The following is a 13,879-nucleotide window of genomic DNA, read 5'->3' as shown; positions in this document are numbered from 1 at the left end:
GTTCTCTAACTTATGCATGTATCTCTCTCACTTATGCACATATCTTGTAAAAAAACAGCTAAAAAGAGCTCCCAGATCCCAGATCTGCAGACCACACTTGGAATATCACTTATCTAGTGAACTCTACTGAGCCAAAGACTCGGGGGGTTGGGGGGTGGCGGGGACAGGGTATGCTATCTCAGTTAGGCAGCGGTTTCATTTTCAGATAGTCTATTACAAAGTTCTTTCCCATGTTAAGACAAAAATCATTCCCCCTATAATTTCTAATCTCTAAATTCAGTTTTTTAGAGGAGATGAAGTCCAACTCCTCATGGACAGGACAGTTCTTTAAGTGTCTGAAAATAACTCTGAGATCCTCGTTTGAAGGCTCGCTTCACCAAAATATACTCAGCCTGTCGTGCCTTCCTCCTCATTTGTGATTCATTCTCTCTGGTTGTGACCCACTGTTAAGTCTCTTAACAGTGAACATTTAAGGAAATGTTCATTTATTATGTTTAAGTAATATTCATTTATTCATTCATTCCAGCACATACTGAATGCCTTCTATGTGGCAGGCACTGCTGCAGAGACGTGGATTATCTGATGACCAGGTTGGATGCTCTTGGTGTTCTTTCTTAACCCCTGTAGTCCAGTCACACTGGCCTCCCCTCTTCCTCACCCACACTAAGTCCCTTCCTACCCTAAGACCTTTGCTCCCGTTATTAACTTGTTTATCCCCAGTAGACTGTAAATAGTTCAAGGCCTTGAACATTGCTGTCTTGGTCCCTGCTTTATGCCTAGTACCTAGCATACTCAGAACATTCTCAATCACCATTTAGAGGATGACTCCCTTTTAAAATGTATCTTGTGGCAACATACATCTGAGATGGTGTGAATCTATTCCCCTAAATCAAATACAGTGTTGTTAGCCACTGTTACTGCAATAAAGAAAAAAAATAAATATTAAAAAATTTTAATGTATCTTGCTAGTTTGAACTCATCTTTTTAGGTCAGTGGGATGTCCTGTAGACTACCAATGCTGTCATCGAATAGATCTGCTCACCTTTGAGCTCTGTGCCATTCTCAAACACCTCCCAAATTTAGGGGGGAAAAACGAAAAAAAAAGCTACATCAATCAAGGTGCGACACAGAACCTGCCAGCAACCAGTTTGAAAGTCAACTTTTTTATAAGCCCACAACTGGATAAATACGTCTTATGAAAAAACATTATTAAAGGAACAAACTATGAAAAACCCGGGAGAGAAAAGACTCAGAACATGAAAAGTATTTTCAAGTATCTGATGTTTAAACAACTAGAAGAAATACTTGTCCTCAATTCTTGTTAACAAACTCAGCAGAGATAACACTTGTTGGATGTAATACCCCTGGGACAGACTTCATGTTAGCTTGAATTTCACTTTAGCAGAGATTTCCAAAGAGGAAATGGTGTGTCTCCCGAACAGCTAAATACTTCATAACTCACAGGTATGCAGAACAACACAACCAACAGAAAAAGGTAGTTCTAACTCCCGTCCCCTGAAATTGCATGACTTCTTACACACCAGTGTGAACAGTCAAAATTATGATCTTACCCATCAGCTGAAATAAGATGTACTCCAAGTATTCTACTCAGGGTTTCTCAAGATGTATAAATCTGGAGAAGTTTAAAAACCACACAAGCCTGGGCTTCATCCAGACTTGTTTATCCACCTACTGCCCATTCATTCATTCAAATAGCTACTGCACCCCACTACCTGCAGAACTCTGTGTTCATGGCCCAAAGGAACTTTCAGTGTCAATCTGCACTGTCCAACCTGAGAGGACCTGCCATGTGCCTGCTGAGTAGCCACACTGTGGCTGAGGCAGGGGAGGAGCTGGATTGTTCTTTCACTTAAATTTTAGTTAATGTAAGCTTAAATTTAAATAGGTCCTGGCACCTACATCCTTTGTACAAATAAGCTGAAAATCACTACTCTAATTACTGAAAAAATAAATATAAAATTTCTGAACTGGAACAAAAATTTATTAACGATTATTATAAAAGAAAAAGAATAGACACAGAAGTTCAATTCTACAGAATTAATCAAGGGTTTGTAGAAATCTGAAACACTTGTTGTTAAAGTCCTAAGAAGAAGAACACCAAGACACCCATTCCATGCACAGAACCTATGCACACGCAGAAACTGCTGGGAGTTTCTTGGCACATGATTTGTTTGCCATGGTCGTCGTGCCCTCCCCATCACCCTCATTACCCACAAAGAGCTGCCCTGCCTCTCACCCGTTCCTCTTTGGTGTAGAGTTGGAAACACTGGGATAAAGTGCAAGTTTGAGGCTGATGATGACGCTCTTTTTGCAGACGGACACTTTCTGCATCGGGGATATACTCATCTTCGGTATTTACAAACAAGCTGCAATGGGGAAGAGGGCAGCGTTCATCAGAGACTGACTTGCAAAACTGACACGAAAAATACCATTACGGGTTCACAATGTGGCTATAAATTCGTGACCAAAAAGATCCACATGTAAGAAAGCAGAAGAGTTAGCCCAGTTTTTCTTTGTTCCAAAAGTTCTTGCGAAATTCTCAAGCTAGAAAGTTACTTTCAAGAAATAATATGGAGTTGGTGTTTATGAGATTGGCCATGAACTCTGCTGATTAACTCATATGTTCCTGTCCTTCGTGTCCAAGGGCGTGCATTTGACATAACTGATGACACTAAAGTGAGTGGGACTATAATAAAATTCAGAAGAATTGATGTGTTTACCCGTTAATGAATATATAGCTGTCACATTAGCAGCAAACAGATGTTCTAAGGTTTTGGGATCCAAACAATGTAAAGGAAAGAAAAAACAAACTGCTTAAATAAAGGAGTAGCAGTGAACTTGAATACTTAGCTGAAAAAAAAGATTTGTATTTTAGTTAATTTGAAAGATCAAAGCTAATTTAAATAATTCAAATGATGATTATAAGCACTAAGTAAAAAAATACTCACAAATCTTTTGTCTCTTTGTCCCATTCTACCACTAATTTCACATGAGCAGTGCCACCTGGTCCACAAGATTTTAATGCCCTACAGAATGGAGAAGGGGGTGGAGAGAGGAGGGAAAGGAAGTCACATTATTTTCTGCATAAATGATTTCAATTAAATATGGATCTGTCCTATCTGAAATCATAAATGACTGAAAATCCCCCTCACTGTTTCCCATCAGAAAAGCCTATTATATCCTCATAATTAATAACTAGATTACAATTGGACTGAAAAGTTCTTCAAATATTCAATCTAGAAATTAAGAGATTGGATGAAATTTTACATCACATTGTAAGACTGCCAACTATCTATCATTCTTTGATGTTCTTTGCGGCCTTTCCAACCTTTGGTCCAATTCTCACACAATCATGTCCCTGAGAACAAAGTCTGATCAGCACCTCTCCGCCTCCCTCTGTAGCATGCCTGAGCCCTTGGACTAAGTCCACACCCGTGTAAACTGGGCCCTTCCTACAAAGTCCGCCCCCCCCCATCAAGTTCCACCTTGGAGCTTTATGAGTCCCGTGGGTTCCTTGGCTCACGGCCACCCTGCGCAAGTTGGTATTGTTAGTCAACGTTACTCATACTTTAATGTTTTGGATCATTACCTAGTTTTTTAACGCTAAACCCAATCAGTGGAATGCTTTCAAACAGAACCATGTTGTAAGCTGTATTGGAATCCTGAAAGGCAGGCACTACAATATTTGTTGAAAAAAAACACATGATAATAGAAACAATGATGTGAGTTTCTACAGTTAAGCATCCACATATGAATGGAGTGTGTGCATGTATTGGCCATCATTTTATTAACACAGCAGAGTGCTGTAATCTAACACAAGTACGGAGAAAGCACAGAGGCAGCAGGGGAGAGGAGAGTGACTAGTTCCAACAACAAAGAAAACCACACGCGCCAAGCAACACCTAAGTCCACATCAGGCTCACACAATGCTGAGAACTCTGATGGTGCTGAGGTTTAAGACAGTGGGGAGAAGAGAGAGGCCTGACAAAAGGGAAATAATCAGGGTTCAAGCCATGAAGAACTTCATTCACTGTGGAATTTCAACTTTTAGGCCACTGGTCACCACTCAAGGAGTTTAAGGAGAAAAGCAGGATGATCAGAATTCTACTTTGGTGAATATGGAAGTATGATTTCTCTCTAGTCCTAGGACATACATTAATCTGCTTTCCTACCATGAGTACTTCAGTATTAAAGATCCTAAGACATATACTCAAATATGAATCGAAAATAAAGTAAGTCCTTATTTTCTAAATGAGCCAAAAGAACCTGCCAAGCTCAGGTGGAAACCACGCCACAGGCACTGGACTGCACGCAACACAGCTACCGTGGGGACAGGGGAGCAGGCGCTTACCTTTCCACTGTCGGGTGGCACAGGGGCTGCTCCTCCTGAGGCAGCAGGTACGTTATTCCCACAACACTGACCACGCGCAGACTGAATGGACAAACCTGCATCAAACGGTAAAGGAGAACAGGGCTGAACCGCCCTCCAGGGCAGCTGCTTCACTGTGGTATTTCTGAAACAGATTAGCGGGGCAGCAAACTGACATTCTGAAAATGCTTCTCTATAGTATTCTGCTGGCCTGTTGAGCTACTCAACACACTGTAAATATGAATTACCCAAAAGCAATGTACATATCAAATGGGCCATGTAAGACAAGTGATATATTGTTTTAGCTCAACATTCACTTAATGAAGCCCTCTAAGCACACCTTCACACAGTGAACCTAATTTTGAAAATACAAATATTCTCCAAAATCTCTCCTAGCTGATCACGGACTAAACTGATTAGACAAATATTACAAAAGAATACACAGCAGCTCAAGGATAATCTTGAAGGAGCCAGGTCCCTTCATAAAATGAAGCCTAAGTCCTCAGTCCTGTCACTCTGGACACAGCTGATTTTATTAAACATCTCCTCACCGGGACTTGCCAGAATTCCAGCTCAGTGTCTGGTTTTTTCTAAGTGCGAAGGTCTGAATTTCTAAATTCACCATAAGGATTGTTCTTCATCAGGTCCCACATGCTATGTTGGAATATCAAAATGTTACATACCTGGATGCAAACCGTGGGCCTCAAGAAATACTTCATCTTCTCCAAGATTTCCTTCTGCAGGACGTCCCACGCCACCGTCTTCTCCAAGTGCAGCACAAAAGGCAGTCCGAACCTAGCACACAGAACCAGGGCATGCGCCTTAGCAGCATGGTGGTGCCTTTAACATTCTAATTCCTTGTTCATGATCTCTTTAGATGAAATCCCCATCCAATTAGTTTTACAACAGTGCTCAAAATAGAACAAAATAGAAAAAATTTAACAGTAACTCACAAGTAGATGGAAAAAGTTAGAGGAGAAACTTAGATTTCTAAATGAGATTTAATAGTTCTTATACCAAAAAGCTTCCAGGGGAGTACAATGCTCAGCTATCAGGTAGCAAGGACAGGACTGGTGGAGATGGTGAGATAAGAAGGCAGGAGTGGACACTAGGCTGGGAGACAGCATGGGTCAGAATGAAAACAGTTGGCTCCAGAGAACAGACTGGGCTATGGGGTCCTGCAGGCAGGCAGCCCTCTCCTGGCAGTCTCACTACAAGGAAGGCAGGGGCAAGCAAGCCATACTGAAGCCAGCTGTCACCTGGGGTGAAGCCACGTGGGCCCTGCTGGTGTCTTAGGACAGTGCTGGGGTCACGGGTATGAGAGAATCAGAGACAGCACCGTGGTTTTCAGTCTTTTCTACGCACCGACATTACCGGTGCCCAAGAGCAGCCCCCTGAGATTCTGCTGGTCACTAGCATCTGGCTCAGACACCAAGATTTTTCAGGAGCTTCCTGTACACACAGCAAAGGTGGAGACTCATTAGCCTCACCCCTCCTACTTAAAAGTCATCTTTTACGCATCTCCTTGTATCCACAGGGAGACCCAGCAGAGGACTCCCTCCTGGAACACCTGCTGGTGTGATCCCGTACTCTCTCTACCACAACGCCAACTATACCATGATGCAAATACCACCTGTTAATTTTACTGCCTCCACCAACTAAGTTATTGACAGCAAGAACTGAGACTTATTTATCTTAGTAGCTCCAACAGTCAATGCCTAAAAAACAGTAGCTGCTTAAGAAATGAATGAACAAACGGATGAACCCTGATTTGGCCTGAAGCAGAGGTACTAAGAGCACCGGAACCCTGTTCCTAACAGCCATCAGTTTACTCACAGTATTACTCAACCTGAAACCCCTCTGCCTAAAAACTATTAAGAGGTGAAGTTACAAGCATATATAAATCAGCAGCTGCATTTTTCACATAATGAGTTCTTCACCTCTAAGAGAACGGCATCAAGAGGGGGATCCCACGAGCTTTCCCTTTTATAATAAAAACAATGAGCTGCCTCTCCTGCCCTGCAAACACGCCAAGCTCCTTCACTGCCAGTGCTTTGTCCTCCTCCTCCCCAGAGTCTCAGAGCTCACACCCTCTCCTCACTGGGGCTCAGCTACCGACCTCCCTAACAGGGTTGCACCAGACCCTACCAGCACACTCTACCCTACTAAGCTGTTTTAGCCTCCTCAAAGTGGCGATGAGTGAGACTGAGTGTGTTTACTCACTGGCAGTCACTCTGTCCCAACCAGCCTGCAAGTATCCTGAGAACACGAGCCTGTCTCAGTCACTGCTGGGTCCCTAGCGTTCATAGCTGTGCCTGACTCACTGCCAATAGGAAAACATTTGCTAATAAACATCATAAGTATACAAATCAACACATTTTCCATTTATGCTATTTAATATCCTTAAGTAAGGAACTTATTTCAAAACAACATTTAAAAGGCTACCCTGACAAATATCAGGAACAAAGAGTTCTTTCTCCCTAAAACATATCTATTATCTTGTTATTACTCAGGTTACATTACTGTTGGGGCAAAGTTACTTTAAAAGATAGTCTAAAACTCCCAAATTCTTACAGAGGGAAACACACAGATTTGAGAGACTTTTGACTCCCAAATTTCTGAGTTATGCAGCTCAAAGAACAGTTGTGCCATTTGCTGAAACAGGCTGTACTGGTGGGTCCAGTTTACAGGGAAAGATAATGAGTTCAGTTTGGGACATGAGAATGGGGTACATGTACCATCCAGTGGGCAAAGGAAGAATTAAAAAGAAAAAAACTAGACAGCAGCCTGGATATACAGCACACCAAGAGAAGCCAAAGATGAAAATACACATATAAAATGGACCTTTAAAAAACCAAATAGGCTTTAAGATTCTAACTCAGATTCTATCATCCTAATTTTACATTCTTTCCTTCCAACCCCTCAAATCGGGTCAACTTACACACATTTTTTTTCCTGAATATCAGAATTAAAAACTACTAAAACTAAGGAGTTTCCATCCTTACCTTTTAAAATATTTGAAAACTCAAGAGACTTCTGAAGTCTCCACGCTTACTGGCAGAAGAGTTAGTTTTTACCTTTTCCCTTGCTGCCCAGTACAGGCTCGGTTACATATTAGCAGCACAATCTTATCGCTTCCCGCCCTGGTGGGGGGCAGATCCATGTTCCCCTGCTTTGCCGCTGCTTGTGTAGGAGAAGGCAGTCTATGGTGATCCAAACCAAATTTCAAGTGGTTTAGATTGTTGTTTAAGTGGATTCCTGAAACAGAATAAAAACCTGATTTTATCTCTCTAAAAATCTTCTCAGTCATTCATTACAAAAAAAAAATGTACTCGATACAGAAATTAACAAGTTGCCTTTATATAATTTAAATTGCAATCAAAACAGAGGCCAATGGTCTACTTCGAGAGTGCTCATCCAGCATTACCAGAATGTCTCCAGCAGCCTTATGTCCTTTAAACTCTGGATAGCTTTATCTATCTTAACAACTGAAAATTAACATTCTTCATTCAGTGAATATTAGATCGTTTTAGAAGGGCAGGGTTGCCGAGGTGATCCACCGAGGCAAATTCAAAGTGACACCATGCTATCAGGAACCAAATATGTGCTTTAAAAAAAATAAACACGTTCTGCAGAATGTTCTTCAACATTCCAACAACAATTTCTTCTCTCTAATTAAACAGTCAGACTTAAAAGAAACAAAAGGTAAATTAGACTTACTAGACTCATCAGAGAACATGCCAAGTGCAATGCAATCAGCAAGACTGGATCAAGCCACATCTAAGTGAGCAAAACTAGGTATCTGACCAGCACAGCACTGGCTGCTGCCCTGGGTTGTAGAGCTGGCCTAAAGCAGAGCCATCTGTCAATCAGAGCTACTCAGCAGTTCAGAGCCTAGCACAATGGCCTGCACTTAGTAGGAACTCAACAAATGCATGACTAAATAATTCATCTCTTTAATCCTTTGGAAGTATAGCCTAAGAAAATCCCCCCACTGGAGAAGAGAAGAAGCAAGTCCACCACCATCATCCAAAAAAGTAATAATACACCAGAAAGAGAACAAAATAAAAAGTGGTTAACACAATAATAGTCATAACAGAATTCTGGCAACAACCTAAATATCCAGCAACGTGAACCTTGCCAAACCCATTAAGGTATTCCAGCATTACTGTGATCCCGGGTGATGAGCAACAGCTAAGATGCCAAAGTTAATGCCAGATGAATCCAAGTTCAAACAAGAACACAGATTAGAAATAAGGAAAAACTGAATCTTCATCAGACTAGTAGAGGGAAGAAAACTGTTTAAGCTTAAACACCATAAAGAAATCACAGAAAGAAAAGCAGTGGGTTTTACTTCATAGTGATTTTAAACTTTGGTATGGAAAAAATAAAAACAGTAGTCTGAATTGGAGACAATGGATGACCTCGTTTCCTAAGTTCTTGGCAAAGGAAGGCCAGAGGACCTGTTCTGAACAGAAGCAGGGTGCCTAACCAGACGAGGTGATGCTGCACCAAGTCAAGTTTTGTGTTCAATCATGCTTCCTCCGGCTGTGCCACTGGGGTCAGTTACGCACATCTCAGCTGGCCTCACCGTACGTGGGCAAAGCAGCAGTGTCAAGTATGAGTGAAAATACTGATGTGGCCTTTAGAACAGAGGCTAACAAATACTCAATAAGGGTGCAATCTTCTAACAAAGCAGCCTGGGCAGGAGTGTGACAGCCTGGGCCTCACCAAATTTGCTTGTAAACAGAAACTTAATGTTAACCCTTAGCAATCAAGGTAGGAAGAGGGATTCAGGAGCATTCTCAATTAAACAAGTATTAACTAGGCCTTTTCTGTATGTTAAGAACTATAGTGAACTGTTGGGTACAGAAGGATGAAGCAAACCATCGTCCTAAAAGGGGAGAGCTTCAGTGTGGTGAGAACAGACCACCCCCACACTGCATGCTAATAACCAGAGATGAGCACAAGTTCTGACTGCAGCACAGAAAAGCAGGAACCAGCCAGCCTGGCTGGGGGTAGTGAGGAGAGGTTTTCTGGACAAAGTAAGGAGTGGGCATTTTTTTACTGTCATGCAATTAAAATTAGAAAACAATTTAAACACACAAAAGCACATGCATGAAAACACAACTAGAAAACCAAAAAGCTCCTGGGTGAAAAAAGAATGAAATCTGAAATAACAAGCTATCTAGAAAATAATGTAAATATGAGTAAAACAAAGAAAACTGAATTTTAACTGGGCAGTGGGAAAATATGAATAACCCAATATACAAAACTACCAAGAGTTTCAGAAACTAGAGGTATCAGACCTCTGGAAGTAGATGAAGGAAAAGAGGAACTAAAATCAAGTACTTTCAACAAGGGCATCAAGACCATCCAATGAGGAAAGAGCAGTCTCTTCAACAAATGGAGCTAAGACCACTGACTGGCTAATCTGCATGCAAAAGAATGAAACTGGAACCAGACTTCAAACCACACAAAAATTAATTCAAGTAAATCAAAGACCTGACTGTAAGAGCTAAAACTGTAAAACTCCTAGAAGAAAACACAGGGGTCATCTTTATGACCTTGGATTTGGTGGTCTATTCTTAGATATAATAATAGCAAAAGTATAAACAACAAAAAAAGATAAATTAGACTTCAGACTTCATCAAAATTAAGAGCTTTTGTGCCTCAAAAGACATTATCAAGAAAGCAGGTGGGAGAAAATATTTACAAGTCATATATCCTTACAACTAACAAAAAGATAACCCAATTTAAAAACGAGGAAAGGACTTAAATAGACATTTCTCCAGAAAGAATGTACAAAATAGCCAAGAAGCACGTCAAAAGATCATTTATCATTAAGAAAATGAGAATCAAAATGATAATGACATACCACTTCACACCCACTAAGATGGCTATAATCAAAAAGACAGAAAACAACAAATGTTGGCAAGGATATGCAGAAATCATAGCCCTCATGGGTTGTTGGTGGGAATGAAAATTGATGCAGCTGCTATAGAAAACAGTTTGGCAATTCCTCAGAAAGTTAAACATAGAATTACCTTATGACCCAGCATTTCCATTCTTAGGTATACACCCAAAATAACTGAAATCAAGTATCCGAACAGACACTTATACATGAATGCTCCTAACAGCACTATTTCATACCAGTCAAAAGGTGAAAACAACCAAATGCTCATCAACAAATAAACAAAATACAGTATGGGCTTCTCCCCCTAAATACCACTCCTATTTTGTATGACTTGGGTTATTCTGGGGGCTGAGAATGCTCAACAATCTTCCCACGTACATTAACAGTAACAATTTTCCCACATACATTAACGGTAACAATTTTCCCACAGACATTAACAGTAACAGCATTTCCAGGCCCCAAAAATAAGTTACCAAGCAGTACCTGATAGTAATTTTCCTCTTTCAGGCAATGGAGGGAACCTGTAAAAACATCTCACGGAATACTATTCAGTCACAAAAAGGAATGAAGGACTGACACAATCTACAATGTGGATGAGCCCTGAAACGTTATGCTAAATGAAAAAAGTAAGATACAAAATAGGCTACATAAAGTATGACCTCCTTTATATGAAATACATAGACTGGGTAAAGTCAGAGACAGAACACAGCCTTACTGGTTGCCAGAGGCTGGCAGAAGGCAACAATGAGAAACACTGCTTAGTCGGTAGGGGGTTTTCTGTGGGGGTGAGGAAAATGTTTTGGAACTAGCTAGAGGTGGTGTTTGCACATCACTGTGAATGTACTACGTACCACTAAATTGTACATTTACCATGGTTAATTCTATTATGTGAATTTCACCTCAATTTTAAACAAGGAAAGTAGGGTAGTGGGGGAAACTAATGATAAAAAAATTGAAAAGGAAAGCAAGGACTAGTTGAAACTTGTCTGAAAAGCAAACACTTAGCTTGCTTCTCTGACATGGTGCAGCCAAGATCTCTTTCTCCCCTGCATTCCCTTCACAAAGATCCCTGGACTGGGGAACAGTCCAGGTGAAAGTAAGGGTAGTATACTGAAGCAAGGGAAAGTGACCCTACCTCACCAAAAACCCAGGTGCTGACAACCAGGCCTCCCTCCAACAAGAGAATCCCCTCCAGGGACTGTCCTAGAAGCTAGGACAGCTTCTTTCTTGGAGCTATCCAAGAAGACTGCCTTGAGGATCAGTTACTGTATCCTACAGTGAAGTTCACGGTCAGGAAGTCCCACCCAGCACTCACAAGAGGTTCCACTTGACTCTCAGGACCAACACTTAAGCAGAAGCAGAAGATCAAGGCTAACTTTGCTTAAGAACTGAGGAAAGGTCCCAACATGAATGGACAGACACCAGCACAGAGAGGGAAAGGAGCAGGGTGAGAGGGAGTGGGGCTAAGAGAAAACATAGAGATGGAAACTTTCTAAAAACTACCAGTAGTATCCTCAGGAAGATAAAATATGTACCTCAACCATGGAACGGGAACCAGACAGTATTTAAAAACAGAATGTAAGAGCCACGCTCCATTATCTGGCGAGCAGTGGGCAGTCCCGGGTGCTGCTGAGTTGTATGCACTGAAGGAGGGTTCCAGCTGCCCACAGCAGGAGCACCTCGGGCTGCAGGAAGCATGAATGTCTTTCATCTTTGAGTGGATCCACAATGGCTCCAGCAGAGTGCTCCAGTTCCTAGGAGTCTACAAGGACTCTGGCAAACCCGTATTTTGGGGTTTGGACAATGCAGACAAAACCACTTGGCGACACATGCTCAAAAATGACAGATTGGGCCAACATGTTCCAACATTACATTCGACATCAGAAGAGCTGACAACAGCTGGAACAACTTTTACAACGTTTGATCTGGGTGGGCATGAGCAAGCATGTTGGGTTTGGAAAAATCATCTCCCAGCAATTAATGGGATTGTCTTTCTGGTGGACTGTACAGATCATCCTCATCTCGTGGAATCCAAAGCTGAGCTGAGTTTTAATCTGTTTTAATGACTGATGAAACAATAGCCAATGTTCCAATTCTTATTTTGGGTAGCCAAACAGACAGCACAGATGCAATCAGTGAAGAAAAACTCTTTGTCAGGGAGACGGGACCCTGCCCGCCCCATGGAAGTGTTGCGGTGCAGTGTGCTCGGGAGGCAAGGCCTCGGGGTTGGGGGTGGGGCGTCGGCTGGTTCTCCCAGTGAACTGGCTGATGTGTGGACCGTGAAATCAGTTTCACTTCTCTGGACTGATCCTATTCACAGCTTCCTCATGAACTTTCCTGGAACAAGGAACATTCTCCACCACACCTGGCGCTGAGGAGCCGAAGAGTCTCTGTCAGCTATCTTTGCCCAGAGGAGCCCCCTGCTCTTCTCCACACTGCTGGGAGGAGGCGCTGTGTCACGTGCCTGTGCCGGTCAGCAGCCCGGGACATGGGAGCAGGCAGGGTTTGCTGGTAGAGCCGTGTGCCACCAAGGGGCACTTGAAAAGAAAACCACATCTCACCACTGGGGTTGATTTCAAAAGAAAATGATTTTACTAAAGAAAGTGTTATTCCTTCTAACTTTTTAAGTTCAGAATTCAGACTTTCATATTCTTTTTTTTTTTTTTGAATCTAGTGAATGGCATTTTGATACTTCATGAAATTATGCACATTACATGCTGGAGACCAGAACTCAGTCAGGTAAACTTACTCCTGTCGAGTCAGCAAGAGGCAGGTTCCCACTCTGCCTCTGTGGGTGGTCTCAGCTTATACAGAGAACAAGAAAGGGACAGGACCCTGGGCTTGACGCCATGGCAGATCTCCACCACCGTGGCGAGCCAGGGTCATCTCCCACATGGGATGGACGGCTACTGTTCACTGCTGAGGAGTTAACTACACAGTGGGTTATTATTATTTTTACTTAGAAAGTTATAAATTTCAACCAGTCCAAACAAAAAGTTCTCAGAATTTTAAAATATGAAAAGGAAAAATTTTTCAGCTCATTAGTAGAGCTAGGCAATGAGATCTGAGGCGATAAAGCAAAACCACAGAAAGATGAGAAAAGATCATGAATTCCATTGTCTAAATGATAGGAGTTCCAGAGAGAGAAAGGGAAGAAAAAAGAAAGGAAGCTGCAAACTAAATAATACAAGAAACTTTCCTGGTATTGAAAGGCCTTGAGCTTCTAGATCTAAATGGCCCACAGATTAACCAGCACAACAGAAGGAAAAATTCCAACACACTTAGAATAAAGAGAAGATGTTAATGCTTCCAGAGACAAAGAACAGGCATCAAAATTAAACTACCTAACTAATGCACCTGAATAGCCTCTGACAATGGATGTCGACAGTTTGGGAGGTTGACCAAGAGGTTGGGAATGACCTGGTGGGGGAAAGCATTGAATACTAAATATAGGCAAACAAACCACACAAGTAAGTTATTAATCCCAAGGAGAACAAAAAGTTATGCAGAAAACAAAGGTTTTTCAAAAAATCATTAACAACATAAATACTAAGTCTTACTCCAGTCAAGAT

At 41.7% G+C, this 13,879-nt stretch overlaps 1 protein-coding gene across 1 annotated transcript in view; it reads right to left on the bottom strand.

The window, feature by feature from the left end:
• USP31 (ubiquitin specific peptidase 31) overlaps positions 1 to 13,879 on the bottom strand; it is an 80,492-nt gene that overhangs the window by 24,274 nt on the left and 42,339 nt on the right. The window contains exons 7-11 of the mRNA XM_037507426.2: positions 7,468 to 7,648; positions 5,074 to 5,185; positions 4,373 to 4,467; positions 2,970 to 3,047; positions 2,258 to 2,387 (exon numbers count right to left, since the gene is read on the bottom strand). Of these exons, the coding sequence (XP_037363323.1) occupies positions 2,258 to 2,387; positions 2,970 to 3,047; positions 4,373 to 4,467; positions 5,074 to 5,185; positions 7,468 to 7,648 (596 nt within the window). The remainder of the gene's footprint in view (positions 1 to 2,257; positions 2,388 to 2,969; positions 3,048 to 4,372; positions 4,468 to 5,073; positions 5,186 to 7,467; positions 7,649 to 13,879) is intronic.

The sequence above is a fragment of the Talpa occidentalis genome, unplaced genomic scaffold (assembly GCF_014898055.3).
Source record: "Talpa occidentalis isolate TD23 unplaced genomic scaffold, MPIMG_talOcc4v2.1 talOcc4.12, whole genome shotgun sequence".
Classification (NCBI taxonomy): domain Eukaryota; kingdom Metazoa; phylum Chordata; class Mammalia; order Eulipotyphla; family Talpidae; genus Talpa; species Talpa occidentalis.
The sequence above is the reverse complement of the archived record's forward strand: the minus strand, read 5'-3'. Positions and strand labels throughout refer to the sequence as shown.